The 11,263-nt window shown below is 40.8% G+C and overlaps 1 protein-coding gene across 9 annotated transcripts; it reads right to left on the reverse strand.

The window, feature by feature from the left end:
• Window positions 1-430: 430 nt before the first annotated feature.
• Window positions 431-11,186, reverse strand: eef2k (eukaryotic elongation factor 2 kinase). Of its 9 annotated transcripts, none has more exons than XM_026315429.2 (20): window positions 10,949-11,186; window positions 10,128-10,357; window positions 9,541-9,594; window positions 8,180-8,280; window positions 6,508-6,568; window positions 6,353-6,390; window positions 5,481-5,652; window positions 5,242-5,391; window positions 5,021-5,153; window positions 4,809-4,936; window positions 4,160-4,379; window positions 3,985-4,049; window positions 3,504-3,581; window positions 3,083-3,139; window positions 2,835-2,900; window positions 2,165-2,296; window positions 1,793-1,981; window positions 1,571-1,695; window positions 1,196-1,374; window positions 431-962 (listed from the first exon to the last, which is right to left on the reverse strand). In XM_026315429.2, exons 2-20 carry the CDS (start codon window positions 10,350-10,352, stop codon window positions 853-855), a joined length of 2,283 nt encoding a protein of 760 aa, XP_026171214.1. In that variant the 5' UTR covers window positions 10,353-10,357; window positions 10,949-11,186; the 3' UTR covers window positions 431-852. The 9 variants fall into 9 exon arrangements, with proteins under 9 accessions (XP_026171214.1, XP_026171212.1, XP_026171216.1 ...); XM_026315427.2 differs by having other exon boundaries at window positions 10,128-10,360; XM_026315431.2 differs by having other exon boundaries at window positions 10,924-11,186.
• Window positions 11,187-11,263: the final 77 nt, after the last annotated feature.

The raw sequence follows: 11,263 nt of genomic DNA on the forward strand, positions 1-11,263 counted from the left end.
TAAAGTAAGGGTTGGGTTGAGTTTAATACTGATTTTAGAAATATTTCTTCACAGTAACTTCAACAACAGTCTATGTGGGGCAAGGTCAGAAAACAGGCTTCTGGACACAAACAAATATAACCAACTAAGACGCAAAACAAACTTGTAGGTGTAGTAAACAAAAACAGAAAAATATGTTTTTATGACTTACTGCAGTATCAGTGCCAAAGCCTACAGGTTTACCAAAATAAGAGCTCCAGTAAAGTAACTTAACATAAATACATGTATGATGAAGTGTTTTAGCTGATTTAGTGTATTTTGAATGTTAGATTATTGTGCCTAGGTGCATGTAATTAAAAAGAGATGTATTATGAGTTCACCTGTCACTAAACATGAATTCACTATTTTAAAATGCCATGTGGTCCTAAGACACAAAAGGAATAATGACAAATTTAACTCTTAAAAATTAAAGCAAACTTTATTATACAGATTTATGCTCCAAGCATTTTACATACATTCTTCCAACATAAGTGTGTCAATTCTTGGGGCAATGTAACTAAGTCTTCTTTTTTTTGTTTTGATTCTTCATGCCTTTTCTTTCTTATAACAGTCACCTAAGTTGAAAGGAGAGACACTAGGAAGTTAAAGACCAGTCAGAGTGACTAGCTTCAGAAAAAGAAAGAGGAACTGGAGGTGTAAGCCTGATCCTAGAATGCTGAGCACGCATACGCATAAAAACACAGCAACTGCAAAACATTCTGTCATAAAAAATGTAAACTGTAAAACCATTCAGGTTGTGTCCTGAATGTGTAAAAATCAGCCTGGCTATTAGTCAGACACATCAACTCCTGTGATGCAAGTGTGTTCCCAGAGTTACTCCTCCATTAGCGCCCAGGCTTCTTCAGCTTTCATGTAGTACTGGTTAGCCAGCCTGCCTTTCATGGCTGCCATGGCAGCTTCTGCCGCTTCCGTGAACAGCTCTCCTGCAGGGAAGGACAGGAAGTAAGGATGGAGGCAGCAACAATATTTGCTACAACAGAAGAATTTTCTTGATTCACAGGATTTACTGACAACAAGAAACATACAGAATAAAGCCAACCTTATCCATTAAAAAATTTAGCTATTTCTGATACCAAAAAAAAAAAAAAAAAAAAGATCAGTGCAGTATCCCCTAAATTTTGCATTCAGCTATACTGAGCCCAGAGTGGTGTCAAACCTGCTCTCTGTGGGTCTGCAGTGAGGTTGTAGCCTCCCACTTGGTACATCTCTGCTTCTCTGGCCAGCAGCAGATACCGAGGCTCATCCTGTGTCCCATCAAACTCTCCCCCCTCGTCATAGTCCGTCATGTTCAACACGCTGTCATACCAGTGAATGGCTTCCTTCCAGTCCTGCTTTCTACAAAATTGGAAGATAAAAAGCAAGAAAGCACACTTTCTATTAACAGTAACAATAAAACCTTTACGATTTTAAAAATTCCCACCAGGGGGCAGCATTTTCATCATAGCAGGACCAAAGACCAGGACTCATCTTCTTTATAATTCAAAGCTTTTGATTGATGATGATTGATTGTTTTAAAATAACCTTCACTAACCTATCAGCTGACAGATTGAATCCTGTATCAAAGGCTCTGGCCACTATGATCATGGAAGATCTGTCACCAGCTTCAGCAGCCTGCAGCAGATACTTGAAACCTTTCATCCTGTTTCCTGCATTATCCTGCCAACAACAAAAATGTCTGAATACAGGGCTTTAGAAAAATTACTCTCAGATCAGCTGCAGAATAAAAAGAGAAAATACATGGTCCATGGTGTACCTCTGCTTCCATGTCTGGCAGTATGTGATGAGGCAGCTGAAGATAGCACTGTCCCAGGGCAACGATGGCCTCCAGCTCTCCACACATGGCAGCTCTTTCCATATGGAACATGGCCGAGTTCTGATCCCATTGCTCATCCTTCTCACAGAAACGACCCGCCTCGTGGTACCGCACCATTGCCAGGTGGACCTGGACAGGAGGAAGAAGATCCAGAATATATTTAACACATGAAAACAGAATTTGAAGTCAGTTTGCTGTAGCTGTTTTCAAAGGGCAATTTAGAACATGAGTTCAGAATATATTTGTTTTCTTAGGGCAGTGATACACACATTGCAACAACCGTCAACCTAATGTTGTGCAGGTATTTCCTACCTTTCCAAGGATCGATTGGCCAATCTTCTTCTGAAGCAGACTGCTGAGTCGCTCCACCTCAGTGGCCACGCAGGAAGATCTGTGGACGTGAGCACGGGTTGAATGGTAGAAGCTCCACTTCTCTTCTGTCAGCTGAGTAAAAACAGACAATCAAGATACAAGAAGAATAAAGGAAAAAAAAGAAAAAGTTACCATGTGTATTCAAAATAATGGTTTCATGAATGAAAATCAAGTACAAGTTGAATAACCACACTCAGCTCTCAGGGGTGTACCCATCCACAAAGGCTTACGTAACCCTGATCAGCCTGGAGCTCAGGACTGGACGGGTACACCCCTGTTGGTCTGTCGCACAGAGAATGTAAGGGAAGCAAGGGAAGATGAGCATGCACAAGAAGTTATGTTGAGAAATGTTTGAAAGATGGTAAAATTGGCGAAAACAGAGGTAGATGGTGTTTAGGATCCAAATGTAATTTTTATATTTTCTTGCATTTTTCATTTTCAGATTGTTTAACAGAGCAGTAGATGCACAAACAGTGGCAGCCTGCTCTGGTCTTAAGTTGAGAATCACTCTTGATGCATTTTTGGGTAAAGATAAAGCTTTATAGCAAAAGGCCTGCACAGCGCTGCACAAGGAAATGCCCAGCTGACAAGCATTCATGCATGTAATCACCCTTTCGTTGTCAGGAGTGTGTGAATTTAAGTTTGCGGAGGCTCTTGCACGAGCTACCATCTTCCTCTAGGGAGGGAACACAAAGCAGGAGGAGATGGATTAGAAGAATGGTGAGGAACTTTGTTTATTGTTACTGTTAGGAATGGAAAAAGACGAGGTGAAGAAGGACAAGGATTATTCAGAGGAGGATTATTTGATTATGATGGTGAGGGTGACGTTTACACACTGTTGACTCTACGTTTGTTTACCCGTCTGACACTGTCCTCATCCGACTCGGAATAATGTCTGAAGTAGCGATGATGGGCCTACGTGATGATACAACATCCAATATAAAGGTCATCTAAACTTAATGTGGAGTGGAAATATTAACAGACTAACACCTTATTGTTAAAATGTTTATGATAAAATGCGACTGTGTACTTATGTAAATTTTGAAAATATAAAAAAATAACTCAGAAAAATTATTTCTATTCTAAATGTAATTTGGACACCAGCCAATAATTGTTCAAATTATCTAATATATTTAAACTCTGTTTTGTGAATAGATATGTATACTTACCTGAATGCTGAATGACACGTTCACAAATTAATTTCTTGGTCATTTTTGTAAAGGTTTACTGAGTAAAATCAGTCTGACTGACCAAAGAAAGGTCCAATAAAAGTCTTTACCCCGTCTATGTGGTCATTTGGATCGCCTTCACTCCTCCTCTCACTGGGGTATCCGCTGTCCCCACCACTGTCAGATTCCTTCAGATGAGAAAAAAAAAAAAAAAAAATCAGTGTAGTGACTCATGATCTGTTTGGCACGTTCAACTCAAACCAGACTTGAACTTGATCACCATACAATCATTCCAATCATATTTGCTGCTGAGAATCTCATAAATCCAAACTTTACTTTTTTACAACAAGAGCAACATTATCACATCTAGATTCCTGCAGTATTTTTGTTTTAGAGTTGGCTTTACTGCTGTTTAAAGGACCTTTGAATAAAATGTTTAATTGCTGCTTCCCAGCTCATGACTAGAGCCATATCTGCTGTTAGTGCATCCAGTCCTGTTAGTGCTGACTCCACTGGCTATGGGATAATGTCTTCCAAAAGCTGATATCATTTTTGTGTTTTTGGAAGCACATTCAGTGAGTTATTTCTCACCTTGTGTTCACTTGTGTTGTTATTGTTGAGTCTTTCATGTTCGTACATTCCAGTAAAGGATAAGCCTGGAAAATGTAGGACAGAACTATTTACAATGTGGACACAGACCACGCTCCACTACATAAAGCACACCGTTATACATGTGAGGTGTGTAGTAAGGCGTTCATGTACACACCAAGTGACGACTTGCCCACAGATCCAGGTGCAACCAGCGGGGAGCAGGGGAGGATGAGAGGGGAGCAGGGGATTGATTCTACATCGCTCATGCTCTCGTCTGCAGAGGAAGTCTCAGACAGGCGGGACAACAGAGGAGGAGCCCGGCTTCCTGACATCGTACGAACACGAGGGGAACCACAGAGCTCCTCGCAACCCCTCAGCACCGTCTGGGCAGACTTCTGGAATAAAACAAAGTGAATCTGTGTCAGATGGCAGCACAAGCAGCACATACAATAGATAAAGTTAAAATCTCCTTGTTATGACAATAACTTGGCGAGTGAGTTCAGTATGTACAAAGCAGTGATCATAATAATACGATTTATTTAAAGTTAAAGCACATTTTTTCTGACAGAACAAAGCCTTTTTCTTTCTTTTCCTTTGCATTGGCTCTTAGTTATTTTCTGATCAAACACAATTACTCTAACAGGAAATCCCAAAGCAGTGGACAACATGCAGTCATGTCTAAATATGGAGAAATGCAGTAATTCGCATTTTTCCCATTTTATCTATTATTATTTTAAACTTTGTTGGATATTTTTAGCCTGACTTTCTGCTGGTTTCTGATGCTGGCTGACATTTCATTTAGTATTATAACATTTTAAACTTACAAGTAGTTTGTTAGTGCAGTCCAGCTGAGACTTCTCTGCAGGTGAGAGGTCAAAAGGCGTCAAGCCCATACTTTTGCAGATCTTGTTACACAGGTGGGAGTGGAAGAACAAGGCCATGCCTCGAACACCTGGAGGAACACACACAATCAAATCAGTGCTTCTAGAATAATATGACAACTATTTTTCTTTGCCAGTGTCAAAGTGAGATGTACCAAGATTTCCATCTCCAAAGTCGGTTCCCTTCTCTGTGTGGATCTGAGGGTCTGTGTAAAGATCTCCAACTCCCTGGATATCCACCACGATCAGCTGGTGCCCCGACCGCTCAAACGTAAAGTGACTGAAGGCCTGATGGACGCAGAAAGAAAACAAATGATGGAAATTATTAAGTGTTTATTGCTGAACATGTACAAAGACCAAATGGGATTACACTCGCCTGTGGGGTGAGTCGCATGTTGTCATCCCTCACAAAGCCAGAGTTGGAGTTGTATTTGATGTACTTGCCCTCAATGTAATGTTCCAGATGGAAGAGAGGTTTACCAGGTCTGTTTGTCATCTCCAGCACACACATCTGCATGATGTCCACCTGATGGTTTTACATGAGCCAGGTTTTATCCACATGATCTGTTTCTTATTAGTCAGTCTAGCAGTGGAATGCAATCATTTCTCTTGTACCTGTTTGGGAGGTCGGTGGCGGTTGTACTCCTCTCCCCAGAGCTTGGCCTCCATCTGCAGACGAACGTCCTCAAAGTAAACGTTTCTGTCCACCGTCTCCATGTAACGCTTGGCCACATAGTTAGAGGCTGACTTCCAATTGCTGCTGTGTGAGAAATTAGACAACTTCTTCCTGCAGGGAAAGGAACAGTTAGATTTTAAGAATGAGCACTGCAGTTACATTTAATCACACTGATCTTCAAATAACTGAGCAGTGACCCTGGGTTACAAAACCAACAGGAACAACTTCCCATGTTTCAGATGTAGAGATTTTCTTTTTTTAGGCCCTAACTTGTTTGTGCACGTAGGGACTGTGGTATTTCCATGCTCAGGATCCCATCAGAGAGGAATCTTTCTGTGGGATAGTTGGAATAGTGTGTGTTTCTGTGTGTGTGGCCTCTTTTATGCCTCTCTTTTCCATTTCCCACATAATTAAGGATTAAACATTAACAATTAGAGTATTATCCCTGGGCTATCTAATTATGTGAGGTCATGCAGAAACCAAAACAGAGGAAAGCACTGGTAAAAACATGCACTCAAATTGTTTTTAACCAAACAGCAAAGTGTGACAAGTTGTTATAGCACTGGTTCGAATTAATATTCTTTGTACCATCTTCAGCTTTGAAACAGGTGTATCTGGCAGCAGCTATCCTCCTGAGCCAGAGCGAGACATGTCAGGAATGCTGACCTGCTCTGGTTATAGGCCACAGTTTAAAAACGCCTTACTACTCTGTTTTGCTTGCACAAAGACCAAAACAGCCACAGTAACTAAAACATTAGGACAATAACCACAGAATACCAATTGACGTATATTAAAAAATATTTCTACTTACGTTCTGAAGCACTCTCTCATGGCCCCTTTCCCAAACGGCTGTGAAACCAGGCACAGAATTAAATTAGACAAGTAATAAAGACACTGCAAGATTCTCTAATGTATGTGTGTTTATAAAAAATATAAGCAAAAGAGTCTTTTAGTGATCAGAAATACCTGGGCAGCCACCTTGATGTGGACCTGGTCTTGAGACCATTCGCCTGTGATGGCATTGTACCTGCAAAGACGTTCAAAGTAATGAATTTTGGCTATTTTTGCAGTAAAAAAAACAAAAACAAGAAAAGACAAGAAAAAATAGAAAGTTAATTCATTATCAGAATCAACTTTCTGTCAACCATATATTCAACTAATCTACTGCAGTTCTGTGACAGTGTACCAATTGTTTTTTACATCCCAGACCAGATCATGTGACCCTGCTCTGTGCTAAATTATACATGTTCAATAATCCCAGCACATCCAGTTACACAACACTTGTATAAAGGTATTTAGTTAGTAAAACAGCACAAAGCTTTATATTCTCAGTCATGTTAGCTAAGTTACTCTTTGCCCACTGTGAGTGAGTCAACAGCCCATTATCAGTTGTTATCATGGAAGCACACAAGGAATCCAGTTTCCTCTCTATGGAATAAGAAGAAGAGGAGGAAACTGAAAGGTTGTGTCTGCAGGTTTCCCTACATCCTCTTTCAAAAAGAAGGTGATTTCATCTGAGTCCATTTCTTCATCTGGGTAGGACTTGTGCATTCAGTATGGTGACATTTTTGAGTGTACACACTGTATGTCTGGGTCAGTGTGTCTGTTTGGCTTGGCAGTGTGTGTGTGTCCTCTGTTGATCAATACTGTGTGAACTGTAGAAGCAGCTGCAAGTCTTCACAGCTGAAACCTGAACACTTTTCAACTTTTACAGAAGCTCTTTGAGCTCTCCTTCTCCTCTCATATATACAAACAGGAATAGTGCTCTGCTCCACATCCAAAACCTAATCCTTTCTACCAAGAAGCCCTTTCAGCCTGTGAACTTTGTGTACCATGACTTCATTCCATTGGGTCCATACTACAGGGGGCATACAAGAGGCAAGGAAGAGTGAGGTTACATGTGGCCAAAATTAGAATATGAAAAGAGATCACAGGGCAAATCCCAGCTCCCCTCCCACTCACTCCTCGCTCTCTGCAGTCAGACCAAACCTTATGTAACAAGCCCAACACACACAACCGTAAAGGAATTTATTTTCCTCCTGCTTGGCAGCCCACACCCATTCATGCTTCAAAACTGCACTTCCCTTGCCAAAGTGCCCTTAATATCAGGGTGCACACTCACTATCCCGCCCACAGATAATATAAAGAACTGGATGGCCAAAATGACACTAAGGTTTAAGTGTCCAGTCAAAGAGCAGTAGTGTTTTCTGACAGTTAAGATTAGTACTACTGACTGAAACTTCAGCAAACTGTGAGGCCTGATGGCAGAACAGGGAAGGAAACACTCAATTTCACCAAAAGCTAAAACAAGCTGCATTTTACAATGTTCAAGTTGTTTTCATAAATATTATTTTATTAACAAAAAAGTCAGGAGACAACGAAAAACCCCACAGAGAATTACCACCAAACTCTGTGGATCCTTTTATTCTGCAAAGTGTCTTGGTCTCTGTCTTTTTACTACTTTTTTAAACTTCTTTTAGCTCACTGGCAAACTGCCGTGTTTCAGTACTGTTTTCAGTCTCAGTATTATTTTAATTACAGTATCCTGTACATGACTTCAGAAACATTGCTGACCATACTGCATCAGCCATACAGCAATTAGCACAGTTGTCTCCAAAGCACATTCATACTTTCATACCTGTAACGTATGCACACTTCAGTCTCAATGTCCTCCAGATGAAACTGTGCCCAGGGGTCAGGAAGCGCTTTTGCTTTTTCAATCGCATGTTTCCATGTCTCCTGTCACAGTGAAGAAAGGCTCATACTATTAGCTGGCATTTTTTATTTTCATGCAAAACTAGTTTACTAGAATATAAAGAAAAGCTGTTAATGGAAAGTTGTTTAATTTGTACAATAAAAGCAATCCCAAGCCTTTTTGTGCACTACTCCCCCTCATTCTTTAAAGTATTAGCAATTAATCAGCCCAGAGCCAAGGAACAACTATGCAGATCATTTATAAACAACACTAAGGGACACACCAGTGTAAACTCAAGAAAACACTCTAAAGATCACACGTCTCTGGTTTGTAACTGTTGTGACAATATGGAAATCAGCAAAAAAGGAAGGTTGAAGGGGAAGGAAGAAAAATAAGTTTAGTACTACCAAACCAGAACAAAACATGAAACCATTAGAATGACATAGATATATTAATTAATAAAGAAATTATAATGAAATAATAATATTCCAGAGCAGGATGCACACAAGTGTAATAACTGTGAGTCAACAAAGATCTTCTATTCAATTAAAAAAAAAAAAAAGAGCTTACAGTTGTGGCAAAATGAATGTGATCCTCGTGGGCTTATGCAGTTTTACTACTTCCCAAACATAACTGCTTTGTAGGAACCATGAATCAAGTTAGTAATGCACCCCTGCTGCAGTAAATCAAGCCCTGACCTATACTGCACAGCAGCACGTCGCCCACGTACACCACTGGTCCATGTCTATCAGGTGCTTTAGGCATGTTTATATTTAGAGTGAAGGAGTAACATGAGTACAACTATGAAGGGTGACATTTTTGGGAGCGCCACATCTGGTTATGAGGAGGAGCAGGCAACACATTTCATGTCAGACCTCGTTCAGCTGCAGGGATGAGCTGAGGTCTGACGCGTGTCAGAAACATTACAGTCTGATCACAAGGCTTTTGGGTTCAAACAGTAAAGTCAGCAGCACTTGGAATAAAAAACATTCTGGAAAAAAAAAAAACTCAAGCAGAGTGCTTTGTTAAACAAAAATAGAACATGTCCAATGTTGCTGATGATTAATAAACTTTTCTGAAAAGAAATACACTGAAGGAAGGAAGGTTGTATTAATTAGCACCAACATAAAGTCATAAAGAGGAGTCATGAAAAGGTGAAATAGGTGAAAAGCATGTTGCTATAAAAATAAAAGACGTTGAAGGAGGAAGACAGTAAATTAAAGAGTGAAGTGAGAAAAGGGGAGGCGTAGATGGTCACGGGTGAAAAAGAAGAGAAGGAAGATATAAGGTGATCTGTAACATACCCGTGCGTGCTCAGATAAAACCTTGTGCAACTGAGGTTCTGCCACTGTGTCATTCTATGTAGAAAGGTAAAGAAAACGGACGGCTTTTCATTAAAAAAAGATACATTTTTGCATCATTATTTCAAATAACATTAGTTTCCTAGATGCACAACAACACAACAGCTAAAAAGGCCATTCTTCCCAACAGTTGGCTGGTGTACACAGGCTCTGATAAAGAACAGTGTGTGCTGAATCGGGCTATTATGCAGCTCTCTGGTGGCGTGGAGAGAGCCACTAGTCTGAGCAGTGAGAACCCTGGTTACGTACAACATAACCACATGAGGTAGAAAAATCCCTCCTCGTATGTACATACCAGTACATGTCTGCAGACACACACACACTGTATTTCCTTATACGGCAGAAAATAGCAGAGTGAAGTGGTTATGATGATGCTGAATACAACAAACTAAATTCAAATCGTACTAAATCTTTCTGTTTTACACTATCACTACACAATTCCCCAGCTTTTGATTTTAACATTTACTGATACTGCTCCCTTTGTACATTTGGTTGTCATGTTGCATTGCATTTCCTGGGCAACAACTCACCCTGTAGATAAAGTTGGATTTAGGAAGAGAATTTGACAGATTCTTCAAGTAGAGAGAGCGTTTTTGGGAAGAGTCATCCAGGATGGGACAGATAATATGGTCATCCTCATCATCATCATCATCATCAGTGAGGGATGAAGCCCGCTGACTGGAGGCACTTTGCTGGGCAGCAGGTCTCTTGGCACTGCCCAGCTCCTCCATGCTGAACATCAGGTCATCCTCCATGATGCCTGCTGGTGTGTCAGCAAGAGAGGAGACACTCATGTGAGTGGATGGCCTCACAGAGACAGTTTGGACTGGCAGCCATGTTAGCACAATACGAGTACACAACAACATGACATCGTGGTTGCACAAATGTGCATCTTACATGTAATAAAGTACTGAGATCTGTGTTTTCTGTGGCTGCACCATGACCACCAATCTAAATTATACGCATAAATTTAGAGGCAGTCAAAATATGCGCTTTACGTAATATTAGGTTTGATATAAGCATGATAAATAAACGGAGTTTATTACATCCATGTTACTAAGCACCACCCTATTCAAGTGCAATCAAAGGCAGTTGGGTAGACATATTTTAAAAGTCACAGCAGATTGGTGGAGAGGAATGCAGACACAAAAAACAAGTTCCTAATGGTACATCGTGCTGACATTGAAATCAGGCAGCAACAGCCATGCACAGCGTGTGGTCTATTATGTTACAGCATGGTCCATTACGATTTGCTCCATATGTATCAGCCTTAGATGGATCTACAATACCCAGCTGTCAGACGCACTTAAGTAATAAACAACCGACCTTATAAGTGGAGGTAGCGACACACCTTTGACAGACTGTGACAGTATTTCCAGTCACCTCGGTCTTCTTCCGTCTTGCAGTTTACGTTAGAAGTTAAACAGACCGGACCAGCTGTACTTAAACTCTCCCCCCATGCCAAACCAAACCGGACTGGATCGGTCCTGGTTCTCCAGTGTATCCTAAAGGTCCGGGGACGTGCCTGGATGTAGTTCTCGTTACCGTCCACCACGGCGACGTGAGTTGTTCGCACGTACCACTGTCCTCGTGAAAGCCTCGCCCAGATCTCATGCTGCCTTCAGAACTGTCGGAAATATCATACACGCAGGAACAAAAACAAGAG

This window comes from Mastacembelus armatus, chromosome 19, assembly GCF_900324485.2.
Source record: "Mastacembelus armatus chromosome 19, fMasArm1.2, whole genome shotgun sequence".
Taxonomy (NCBI): Eukaryota; Metazoa; Chordata; class Actinopteri; order Synbranchiformes; family Mastacembelidae; genus Mastacembelus; species Mastacembelus armatus.